This window comes from Tympanuchus pallidicinctus, unplaced genomic scaffold, assembly GCF_026119805.1.
Source record: "Tympanuchus pallidicinctus isolate F22 unplaced genomic scaffold, pur_lepc_1.0 scaffold22, whole genome shotgun sequence".
Lineage (NCBI taxonomy): Eukaryota > Metazoa > Chordata > Aves > Galliformes > Phasianidae > Tympanuchus > Tympanuchus pallidicinctus.
This window is the reverse complement of record NW_026294739.1, coordinates 8,799,692-8,812,763: the sequence shown is the minus strand read 5'-3', so window position 1 is coordinate 8,812,763 and position 13,072 is coordinate 8,799,692. Positions and strand designations below refer to the sequence as shown.

General features: G+C 36.6%; 1 protein-coding gene across 7 annotated transcripts in view; it reads right to left on the bottom strand.

Annotated features, from left to right (window-relative positions):
* The window catches only part of AGFG1 (ArfGAP with FG repeats 1), a 36,803-nt gene that overhangs the window by 2,040 nt on the left and 21,691 nt on the right, over positions 1–13,072 (bottom strand). The window contains exons 6-13 of one of the 7 annotated variants that reach the window (XM_052687165.1): positions 9,629–9,748; positions 8,946–9,017; positions 7,805–8,014; positions 5,475–5,658; positions 4,729–4,808; positions 4,402–4,494; positions 2,123–2,170; positions 613–771 (exon numbers count right to left, since the gene is read on the bottom strand). In XM_052687165.1, the coding sequence (XP_052543125.1) occupies positions 613–771; positions 2,123–2,170; positions 4,402–4,494; positions 4,729–4,808; positions 5,475–5,658; positions 7,805–8,014; positions 8,946–9,017; positions 9,629–9,748 (966 nt within the window). The remainder of the gene's footprint in view (positions 1–612; positions 772–2,122; positions 2,171–4,401; positions 4,495–4,728; positions 4,809–5,474; positions 5,659–7,804; positions 8,015–8,945; positions 9,018–9,628; positions 9,749–13,072) is intronic. The other 6 variants (XM_052687167.1, XM_052687166.1, XM_052687168.1 and 3 more) reach the window with 6 other exon arrangements.

The window sequence follows — 13,072 nt, the reverse complement described above, 5'->3', positions numbered from 1 at the left end:
ACTATCAGTATTAGTTACTGCATCCTTAGATGCTAATGCTCAGGAGCACTGTGCAGCAGAGCACCAGAGAGCTGGTTTTTAAAAGCTTAAACACAATACACATCAGCATCAAAAAGCTAAGTTTTTTAACAAGAGAAAACTTGCAAAAGCATAAAAATTAGAGCTGAGTTTTTTGCTCAGTTTCAACTGTACAGAACTAATGAATTCCTGATTTTTACATACAAGCTTTTTCCAAAGTTGCTTTATCATTTAGATTTTGGGAAAAAGCACTCTGATTTTCTCTTGCCTGTGCTCTTCAAGTTACAGAAAATATTACAACATGTTGCAGGCACACTTAAATAAAGATCAAACAATCCTTGCATTTAGAACTGTTACATCTCTGAATATTTTAGTTTTATATCAATTATGGTAAAGTTTCAGTTACATCACTGCACACAGTCAAGCCTGAACGCTAACTACAGAGCCACAGTGCTGTGTGAGGGAACCCCTCGCTAATTTAACTACAACATTTATGTGGAAATAAATATGCACTCGTTATCATTGACTTAGATTAAGGGTAACTTCTTTAAAACAGAAACATGGAAGAAAGTGATCGAGAGTGTATAGACCTACCATTTGGCTGCTGAGCAAAAGCAGTCTGTTGGGGGAAAGCTGCTTGGGTTGGGAATGTAGGCTGCTGGAAGTTGCCACTAAAACTAGTAGGAAGACTGTAGGAGGCAGGAGTTCCAAATCCTGCAGGCATGCTCATGGATGCAGTACCAAATGTTGCTGCTGGCAGGCAAAAAATAACATGGAGTTATTTGTAAGAAATCACTTTTCCCATAAGACGTTACTGTAATGCCATGTTAAGAGCCTCCAAATGACTCCATGGTCATAAAAAAAGTTCTGTTTAAACCCTGCATCCACTGATTTGTTACCTTGGATCGCCACAAATTTACTTTTGCACTTCAAAATTAAATGAAATCATTTAACATTTGCTAGATCCAGTATAGATAGGCTTTCTGAAAAACAGATTGTTTTCCATACTTTCTACACTGAACACTTAGCCCTGAGGTTTTACTGGAAAAAGTCAGCACGCATTAGAAGCAAGCACTTCCAGGCAGCACAAGCCCTTCTTTTTTCTCTACCAAGGAAAGCACAGCAATATCTTCCTACTTCAAGCCGCATTACAGTAAGTAAAAAAAAAAGAAACAAAAACAAATACTCAAGGGATACATGCATCCCATATCTCCATCCCATCTTTAGTGTCACTTTAAGGGAAATTCTCACCATGCACATTACTTTGCACACAAAGTTCCTAGTGCAAACACTCTCACTGTTGAAGTAAGACTTGAAACAAACAAAAAAAACAAATCTTTTCATCTGATTCTCTGCTGAAACATCTCAAGTAAAGAACGTAACAGCACATATACAATTCTACATGCCTTCAACAAAAACAGGAGCACATCAAGTGCAAAAATATAGTAACAAAACCATTATTCAGTCTTTTGGGAGAAAATCTTTTGGTACAAATAGAGTCATCGAGTATTTTCTTCTAATTCAACAATAGACAAGACTACTCTTTCAAACTGATAAATATTAAATTTGGGGGCTTGAATAAGATCTATGTTAAAAAAAAAATCAGGATATTTGATCAATTCAGCGTAATTACTGGTTCAAAAATTCACCCCAAAAGTATTCAAGGGCAAGACATTACATACACAAACTACAGGAAAAGTGCACACAGAACTAATGTACTGACATTGTCATAAAGTAAAAATCAAAGAAACTATTCATCAGGAAAAGCTGGTAGAACAGCAAACAAAATCACAACGAATTGAGCAGCAACTTGGGATACTACAAAAGGTATCAAACTACTGTTAAAGCAAGCGACAGGAGTCACTCAAACGGTCATTGTAGTGTGACTGTGGAGGATATCAATAATGGTTTTGTTTTAGTTGCTTTATAGATTTCTGTGCTCTTCTCTCCTTTTGTTGAGTTGCCAAATACCCACACCCACTCCATTATAAAACATGTCAGGCTTCTGAAATTCTACGCGCAGAGAACCAGATAGCTGCCAATAAGGTTTTACAAGCAAGAACAACTAGCCACAAGAAACTTTATACCAAATGTGGCCACCTACCAAAATGAGCGTGAGGAAATATGTGAGAGTGCATTGCTCCCGAGAGGCCTTATGGAAGCCACAAAGAGACCAGACAATGTCAAATCATTTATACACACTACTGAACAGTAATTCTTAGATGACTACTAATAGATATTTATATACATACATACACACAGCAAACAATTCAACCGTAGCATGACCTGTGTTAGATTAAGTCATGAGAAATAAATGCTACAGATCAGATAGCCCTTGTAATAAATAGTTCATGCAGAAAACATTCAACTTAAAAGGACAAGCCACAAGTTTACATCTTATATTGAAAGGGGTACGATATTATCATTACTTATAGTCACCAGTTCTTATTTAGTACATTCTACATCACTACTGCTGAAAAGGTGCTGGAACCTCTGCAAGTCAAGGAAGGCAGAATGATAGAGTTGCCATATTTAAAAGATGATGTAAAGCAGATTAATCTAGTTGTCTTTCATAATTTGCCATTGGGTGGAAAGTCCAAGTTATCTCCTTCCTACTGAGAGAGTGCTGCATCTAAAGGCTGCAAAGCTCTTAAATAAGATCCAAGAGAGCAAAGATTTCGTTCATTAAATAGCTGAGCAAGTTAAACTAAATTGTATCTCAAAAGTGACTTAAAAACATTTTAGCAGAGGACATGAACACAATCAATTCAGCTTTAAGTCAGCCTGAGCAATGTAATTCAGCCTACTTAGAACTTTGATAAAGCACAATTCAATGTTAAAATATCTACACATCAGCAGACTTAAATCTATGCAAGTCCAATTAGTGCAGAAAAGCACTGAAGTTCAACAGTGCCTTTAGAGTGGAAAATTAGCACAGTATGACATCCACTTAAATCCACGACTGATGCTCTGTAGATTAATGGAAGATTTTTGTTACTGATTTTTTTTGTTATTTTAAAAATGAGTAAGTTTTTTATCTATGGAATTACGATCCTACAGAGTCCTCCTCCAGAAAATTAATGTAAATTTTGAGTACTGTACATTCATTGTTACAAAAGGGGAAAAAAAAGGCTATCAATTCACCTACTTCCATCTGTGTGTTCATTTCAATCAATTTCTGATTCTCCCACATTTAAATGGTTTTCTCTGCTTCTCAAAATTAAGTTTTATTCTAAATACAGTTGAATATCAGCATACAGGCTCTGCATGCCTTTGTAAATTTCAGCTAAAGCAGAGTGAGACTTTCCATTTTGTTACAAAGCTGAAGAGTTTAAGACTTTTGTGAAATGTATTCCAGAATATCAGTGTCTTGTTTTTAAATCTACCCCAAAAACAATGAGTAATAGCAGCAAAATATTAAATTCAGAAAGATACTGGATCAGAACATAGTTAATGGGGGAAAAAAAAAAAAGTTATTTCAAAGCTTCAGTTTCTCTGCTGTAGTATATTTGTCCAAATCTAGGCACATTCTTAGATATGCCACCTCTTTTACCTCCACTTTATCCATTTAATGTCCTGTAGGTGTAACAGGTGTAGATTAATGAGTACAGAATAAATGAACATGTGAAAAACTAACAGCCAAAAGCTTCATAGAATGGTTTGGGCTGGAGGGGACCTTTAAGATCATCTTGTTCCAAACCCCCTGGTATAGGCAGCGACCCAGGCTGCTCAAAGCCCTATCCAACCTGGCATTGAATGCCCCCGGGGAGGGGGCATCCACCATCTTCCTGTGCAACCCACATCAGTGTCTCTCAGCACCCTCACATTAAAGAATTTCTTCCTAATACCATAGATTTCTTCCTTCATCTGGTTTTAACTCTGGAGACCTTGGATTTGAGACCTTCCAGGGCTTGGAAATAAAGAAAAGTGGAGAGTGTGCAGAAAATCAAGCATACCAGCTTGGCAGCAGCGTTTTCAAGATCCCAGATTTTAGGGCAAGCTGTTGCGAAGCAACTTCAAAGCTAAGATACCAGTCATGGATAGTACTCAACTGGTAATACACAAACTACAATATAGTACAAGTAGTATTAAATATCTTATGAAGATCACTTTGACATTTTGTGGTCAGAGTCCGAAGTTGCAGAACTGGGCCAGAAACTAGAAGCTAATACCCTCAGCTCTTCCCCTCCCCCACCCTCCCTCCCAAAAAAACCTATCTAACAAAAAAGCAAAACAAAAGAAAGCAACTCGACATCAAACACATTAGACTTGAAAACAAGTAGTATAGAAAAATCTTTAAGACAAATTCACAATTACAAAAAAAGAATCAAAAGAGGTATTGCAAAAATTTCAAATCTTAAGTTCTGTGATTTTTTTCCTAACCTGTTGCTCCTCGGCTATTGGTCTGGAATGGATTTGTTGAAGGTGCCACTGGGGCAACAGGGGCAGCTACGAATGGATTTGTGGAAGGTGTTGCTGAAAGATTGAAAAACAGTATTTAATAAAGTCTTTTAAGAAATAGTCTTATAATATTTTTAATCAATAAAATCGCATGAAATCAGTAATTGATAATAAAACACTTAATTTGAAATGCATCACATGCAAAGATCACAGTACTTCTTCGTTGTCCTTTAATAACTTCAAAAGTGTCACAGCATGGAATTAATAACTGAAAGTGAGGTACTAGTCTACATGCAGATTGTTACATACCTCCAAATGGAGCAGGCACACTTGAAGATGCAGGCTGTGTCTGTGAAGTAGCAGCCACGGGTACTGTTCCAAAAGCATTGCTGAAAATAATTCATACATTCAGAAAAGTCAGAACTGCTTGTTTAACCATTAAATGCAACTTTACATGCCGACAACGAATGTAAAAAAAATAGAAAAGGAATGCTTCCACACAGTTTGCTAACTGCAATACAGAATTGCAATACAAATGCCAGGAATTGAGGCCCTGAGTCAGAGACTATAACTAGTGCATGAGTCAGAGACTGTAACTACTGCTGAGCAATAAAAAAAGTCTTCTCCACCAACAGCAAGAGAATGAACATTGAATAGAGGCCATCAGGATAAGGTTACAAAACAAAAGCTTTAAGGGGTGCTTCTAACATCAAGAATAACTGTAAAAGGCATTTGGTATTTATTACTTCAGCGATCCAAAAAGAAGTGATTAGTTCTATTTGTATGAAAAATAAGAGCAATTTTTGCCAGGGATGATGCTATGGTTTTTGGTATGCAAATACTCTGTACATAAATGTGTTACCACCTCAGAGGTGTAATACTCTACTGTACAGTACTGTTATCTAAAATAGAGGAAGAATTTTCAACATTGACTCTAAACACAAACATTTCTTCACCTATAAAAATAAAACCAGTTGTTTAAGAAACAATTCTGAGCTGCTTTTCTGCATTTTGCTGAAGCCAATAAAAAGTCAATTACATCAAATAAGAAGTACCTGCTGACGTTACTGGTGGAAGTATATGCATTACTGGAGGTTGCAGTGGAGCTGAACACACTGTCTAATTCTGCTAAAGCTGCATACTTGTCTGAAGACGCACTTGACTGATTTGGGGCTGACAAAACAGGACCTGCTGATGCAGACACTACTGTACTAAAGCCACTTCCTTGCTCACTACCACCTAGAAAGAGAAAAAACAGATTTAAAATGAAGATGATGATTTTACTTTCCACCCTACTAACGTTAAGCACTGATGTATAAACTTCAAACTTAAAAAATTATATATGAACTAGGGCATAGTGTTATGCTTCTACAGATATTCTGCAGCTCTGCAGTCTTCAGTTTCCCTAAAAAATAAGGGCTCAATACTACTGTCTTCTTCAACTAGATAAACTCAGCAAAAAAAAACCACCTTCAAGTAGCATTTCAGAACAAAACTCCACATCATAGACCAATAAATGCTTTCATATACTATTTGCAAAAAAGAATTACAGAATAACTACAAGGACTGCTCCAAAACTAATGTCTCCTGCTTTATTATGTTGCCCCACAAAGTCAGAGGCAGATGTTGGTGGTATGGCAATAGGGTTTGAACCTTCCCACCAATATGCCATTGCATTTTGTTGCTGTGCAACAGATAGCAGCAGAGGGGCAATGTGACAAAATAGCATCTGACACAGACATGCATATGAAACAAAGGTGTGTCATTGAATTCCTCCATGAGGAAAAATGGCACCTGCTGACATTCATGGACACTTACTGAACATTTATGGAGACAAAACAGTGGATGTGAGCACAGTAACAGTAGGTGGTGCACTTAACAGTGGGTCACCTCTGCTGGCACAGATTTTCGCCCCGCCCCCCATACCAACAAGCACAGCATACAGGCTCCTGTTCATCACCAACTAAAACACATAGTTCATGGTGGTGACTAAGTTGAAAAAAAAGCATTTGGTAGCTGAGAATTTGCTCTGGTCAAAGTGTTATTGAGCTGCTTGTACCCGTTTTTGTTTCCACAGAAACAAACAGGAGGTGTTACTTTAGGAGGAACCTAAAGTTTTTTCTCCTTAAAATTAAGTAAGCTTAAGTTTTCACTTCCTAGATACACATTTACAAGCAGTGATAAAGCTGCAGTTTCTCAGCTAATTTCTACAGAAACAATGGACTCCTATGACTATTCTACGGCATCACATAAGTATTCCACAAGATGCCACCAGGCTTAAAGAACGACAATAAAGGAAAACAAATGGCACAAAACCAGAAATAACAATAAAGTATCATCTTTCTGCAGAACAAGAGAATCAATGAACTCTTAAGAGAAGATTTCAGAAGATAAGTAGGATGTGACACCTTAGCATCTCTTACTGAAGGGCTGAGCTTAAATTTACTTATCTTCATGTCCAGTGGAGTTCTGATATTAAAAGAGAACATTTCTTTGCAACCTTTATACTTTTATTCTTTATATTCTTTATCTGTGGTCATTCAAAAAGGTTGCTAAGCCAAGGAGACAGGACAACTTGACTGAATGTAGTCTTACTATAGACTGGTACTGAATACATAATGAAGCTGAACTTTGCATCCTTGCTTAAAAATGATTTAAACTCTAGCTTTGCCAGAGCTGTGTTAACTGACAATGAACTTCAATTAAAACCAAGCAGAAACTTTGATGTGTCTATACATTGATGGAAAAAAAATCCACAGATACTGTGGATGTGTGCAACTTCAGTGCTACAGCAGTATCAGAATAAAACTGAGCTTGAATTTCACTAGCATTTGGAAATCTGCTTTCAAGACAGCATTTCTTTAGTACACAAGGAAACCCCACAAGTTATTTTTAAGAATGAGTTCGTAAAAAATTAGAGCAAAATCTTTTGGAGTCAAAGAGACAGGAAAGCTACCCTGGCACTCCTGTGCAAAAACTGCATTTCTTCATTTGAGTCTCTTCACCACAGATTTTAGCACATAACATTTTTATATGTTTATATGAAGGGGTTTTTTTTTTTCAGTATAATGTGCCTTGAATATAAACACATATATACACACACACACGTGTGTGTATGTATGTATGTATGTATGTATCATTGCATGATCCATCATTTAAATATTTAAACTTAGAGTTATTCAACTTGATAACAAGTAGGTTCTCAAGCAGCAGTCTTTAGAAGATATCCTGGAGCAATGCCTTAAAGTCTTGTTCTTATACCATACATATTAAGGATGCACTGAAGAAAAACTGATAGCTTAAAGTTATTAATTTGACAGACACACCATCCTTATGGGAAGTATAAAGTTTTAGTATAAGCATGTCAAAGAATAAAACTTATTACCTTGCCCTGCGCTGAAGATATTATCTAGATTAGCCAAAGCTGCATATTTGTCTGCTGACTGGAGACCTGGTTTATTCACTGCAGCTTTACTGGCTCCAGTTACTGTTGCATTGCTCTGAGAAGCATTGAAGGCTCCAAAATCAGCACTGGAGGATTTAGGGAAGTTATCAAAGTGAGCAAAGTTAGCATTCACTGATCCAGCACTTCCACCTGTAACAAAATAAGTTAAACATGATCGATGCTTTCTTCAGCTTTGAAGTGTTTCTAAATTCTCTGCGGTTATCTGAGGCAACATGTTCCCACTACCCCATCCCACAGGTGAGACCCTTCACTCCTATCCTTTAAGTTTACACTAGGTAAAAAAAAAAAACAAAAACAGAATAACAGAAAAACACCACCTTCTATGGTCTTTTTTTTTTTTTTTTTTTTAAGTCTGTAGCTCAGGGACAGAAAAATTTTAAGTCACAACTATGTGCTGCTCATTAGCTGTTAAAGTAATTTCAGCAATAATATCTCACTAATGAAATACATATTCGTATGAATCTTTAATATTCAAAACAGAGAAGCTTCATTTTCTGTCATGTGTGTCTAATGGATAACTATAACTGGAATTTACTTAATGGTATGATGTATTTGATCATTTTAGATGCCAGCCACCATTCTAGGCAAAAACCCAGTAGCCTAGAAGCCAAGAGAAGAATGATTCAATGCCAATGTTTAAAGAGAATTGTGCTTTTTTTATTCTCATATTTTCAGACTACATTCAATCAAGAAAGAGTTTGGGGCAGAGAGTATATAAACCAGTTTCCTTTAAATCTAGTTCCCACAGAGATTTTTTTGAAAAAAATCTGGCTTAGGTCCACACAGTTGAATGTGTTTAAATATGAAACCGTGAGCTTCTATCTCTTCACTTTCCAGACTATTTTATCAATACAGGCAGGTCATATACTTAAAAGAAATGTTCCATTAAGAGTATCACATTTTTTAACAATTGCTTGAGGATTTCACTCATACCACAACAACAAAGCTTTCTAATAGTTTAATCAGTTAGGTTAAAACATATGCAACAGTAGAAATGATGACACTAAACTACAATGGCATAAAATGAAGCAAGCCGAGTTCTCCACTGTGTGGAACTTACTGTGCACAGCCTGGAGAGGAAAAGCTGAAGTAAATTCACCAAAACTGCAGCTAGATGAAAGCGTTCTGAACGCTGGACAGCCAGAAATTGTGTGTGGGTTAAAGTTAACATAAGGAGGGAGAAAGAAAATTTGAAAAAAAGTTTAAAACGACACCACACTCAAAAGAAAAAAAAAGAAAAGAAAGTCAGTCAGCCAAAGATCTAGACAAACAGCAAGTGTAAGCTCAAGCAAAAGTTTTAAAGCATGATCAAACTAAAGAAAAGTAAAAAATAAATCTTAGCAACTGGCTCTACACCTGAAGCCAAACACACTAAAATGTGTGCAAGTTACACATTGACGTAGGCATACTTATTTCTGCCATGTGCTCTTTGGTCTGAAGCTCTTCATTTGCAAGATAAACAATCAGTTCATGATCAAAAATAGTACTCTTTACTCAGTTATTTCAGGTGTAGAGCTAACAAACATATAGTGCCATAAAGATCAGACTTCTTAGCAGTGTTGGAAAAAAAAGAAAATCAACAGCAAACAGAAAGAATTAATTTTGAGTTTCCCCAGAGCTTCAGATGCATTCTGACTGCATTCAAGGTGGCAGGTGCAAGAAAAACTCAGCATAAGTATCTTCAAACAAAAAGGTAAGGGATTATTTCAATTAAGTACTGATCACAAGTGCTAGGAGTTCTACCTGTATTTTGGGGCTGAAAAGAAGACTGACTTGCTGTGGGGAAACCTCCAAAATTACTCGAGCCACTAGACTGTCCAAATGCATCAAAGTTTGCAAAACCTGCATTTGCAGAGTTCTGCGCTGTAAATTGCAAAGGAACAAAACATGTTAATGGATATGGGAAACAAACACGAAAAACAGATGTATTAACTGAATTTATGGTCATGACAGCCACCAAGAGTCGTGTCCCATCTCCTAACTGATTTCACACCAGAAAAGTTATACGTTACAATCTACAAATAGAAAGTTTTGGAACAAGCTTTCATAAATTATTTTCATACATCTATGCCTCCTCCTCACTGATGCTACTACTAAACTGCATGAGCTGATCAACTCAGAATGTTTGCAATTTTGATTGATCAAGGAGAAACAACGGAAAGTAAAGATGTTTACCTCTCAAACCCAAATGTTAGCTTTCAAAACAGAACGTGTGGACTAACTGAACACTTCTTTGCAAATAAAGTATTCTTGAAACATACTGCCAATTTGAATTCCTACAATACAATGTGCTTCTTCTTTCCTGAAACCCTATGTCCTGGCTTCAGCTGGGAATAGTTGTTTTTCTTCATAATGCTTGGTATGATGCAGTGTTTTGGCTTTAGGAAAAAAACAAAATTGATAACACTGATGTTTTAGTTGTTTCTGAGCAGAGCTGCACAGAACCAAGGACATTTCAGTTTTCCCACCTTCTTGTACTTTCTCACCACTGGGGGCCTGGAGAGAGCTGAGAGGAGATAGAACCAGGACATCTGGCCTAAACTGACTAGAAGGATGTTCCATATCATCTGGCATCATGTGAAAAACATACAGAACTGAGGGCAGTTAGCCAGAGAGGCAGCCACTGCTAAGGGACTGGCTGGGCAACGGTTGGCAGGTAGTGAACAATGGTGTCTATGCATCAGTAAGATAGCATTCATGGACTGCAACAACAAAATAACATCCAAGGAAATTTGAAATAGAATCTGTCTGTCCCTTCCTTTTTGTAGAATACTATAAAAGAAAATAAAAGGAAAAAATATCCGTTTAATTTCAAATAGCTGAACATTCAAACATCAGTATACTCAAAAGGAACTAGGAGCCTAATTCCTGAACTCCATGTAAAGTCTTACACATACAAAACAGAAATCTCTGAATTTTACTCTTTCTTATTAAAATGAGTAGCTTCAAGAGGGATAAATTAAGAACTGCAACGTGCTCAAAAATGAAAGTGATGTTTTAAATATTGATGCATCAATTGTATGACTACTCAGACAGACGTTCAATTGACCAAATAGGATTCAATACACAAGCATCACTCCTACAATTATGACATTTCTCATTTTAACCTGCCACATGGATAAATATCTTCAATATCTCATGAGTGTAGACTGAAGAACTACAACATATTATATTACAGACCACTGAACTGTATTGGATCAACTGACAGAGTACAACTTGCAAGCAGATCCAGTAGAGTTTTAACGACTCCTGCAGAACATTCTGATGTTGATCTCGGTCTATTTCACGTGGTAATGTTTAAATCTGTGCTGAAGTGGCACAAAGGTAAAGACTGGATAAAACTTGGAATTTCCTGTACCGGAATAATTTGTAAATCATGTTTTTAAGTTTTCAAACTGACCATCCATCCTAAGCACTCCACCCAAAAGCTCTCCATCCAGAACAATACTAAGTTCAGGAACATGAGCAGACTGTAAGTCAGCACAGACTCACAACTCCTATTGTGATTGTAAATCAATAAAACAGTACAAAAACTTGCTGGCTACACCTATCTCCAATTTGACATGAAAATACAAGCTACACCCACAGTTCAGATTCTTCGTGATGTTTGTACTACCCAGTATGGAATAAAAGGCAGGAAGGATTCAAAAAAATCCTAGCTTAAAGGAAACAATTACAAAATTGAAAAACAGTTCTCAAGAAGGCAGTAACTGTGTCGTTCTTTTTTCTAAATAAAGCCTCCTCTGTTGTTAGCGACAGAGTTATCCTGTGTCAAACCTACTTAAAATCACTTGTGCAGACAACACTCTAGTCTATTAGTTTGTAGGCCAAAACGTTGAATCCTTTTTTGACACTCTTACCGGTATGAAGCTACAAAGAACAGTTACTGTAAAGAGATGGCTACCATCACCTTTCCAAAAACTCATCGTTTTGCACAAACTATGGGACTTAAATACAGGAAATTCACATAAAGTCAGCACGTTTTCCTCTCTGTCAGAAACTGTATCCTGAGCCACATACATTAGAATAATTTGGGAAAAAGAGGGCCAAACCAGAAGTGACACTTTCTGTACTACCTTTAAGCTTCACATTAGGCTTCACAAATCACAGCACAGTTCTTTACCATTTTCCTGTCAGCTGCTACACTTAATTGTGCTTCAATTGCAAAACCAGTAAATTACATTATTACTCAGATTTTGTGTTCTAGAAATTATTTACTTGAATCTGTTTGGGATTCTAAAACTTTCTGTAGGAGTCATGGGAAAGATCACAATGTAATAACTGAAACAGAAAATTAGTCATGACACCTGGACATTACTCAGAATTTTGATTTTTCAGCACACACTTTGACAAGAAATTCACCCAATCTTAATGCTATATTTATTCTAGAGCATTTATACTGTTCTTTTACCCATTCAAAAATGGACTAGAAGAGATACAGCAGTTTTACCTAGATTTGGAACACTGTACTGAAATATACCTAACACATGTGGCTTCTAGAATGTGGAAGTCCTGTTCAAGGTATTCATCAATACAGATTAATTCAGTGCAAATTTGAGAAGAGTTAAGTGTCAACAGTAGAAATGTACAATATTGACCAGTCAGCACAAGTTTTCCCCACTTAAATACACCTTCAAAACAGTGATTAACATGAAATCTTATGGTAAGGATTTCACAAAACACACTGCAACAGAATTTCCTGCTCTTTATTACTGAATTCAACTAATTATGTATCATTTTTTGAAAGTTGATTTTGAGCAAGTCTTGGACGCTTTGCTCAATTCTTCAGGTGTATGACTGAAGCCCCCCTACTCACTCTTCCTTTCAGTTGTTAACAGTTTTAGGTTTTTGAGAATTCTCTCTTTTTCTTGTTGGCTTAGCAGCATTACTTTCTCTCAGAAAAACTAGATGAAAAGCTCATTCAGGCCAGGCAAGTAAAGGTACTTTCCCACAATTACAAAGCAAGTTCACAACAACATACTTCAGTGACTGCAGAATCAGCTTTTTATTTAGGATAGACTGCTATGACTCGAGATATTTGGCTGAAAATACACCCTGAGGGCTCAATATATTTAACTGAAGACATTCTTAAAGAATAAGAGCCTACTTCACCCAGTGAAGACGTGCTCAAGACTTGTTTACTCTCCCTGAAAGTAGAGAATACTACACATACAGGTTTTATTCAGT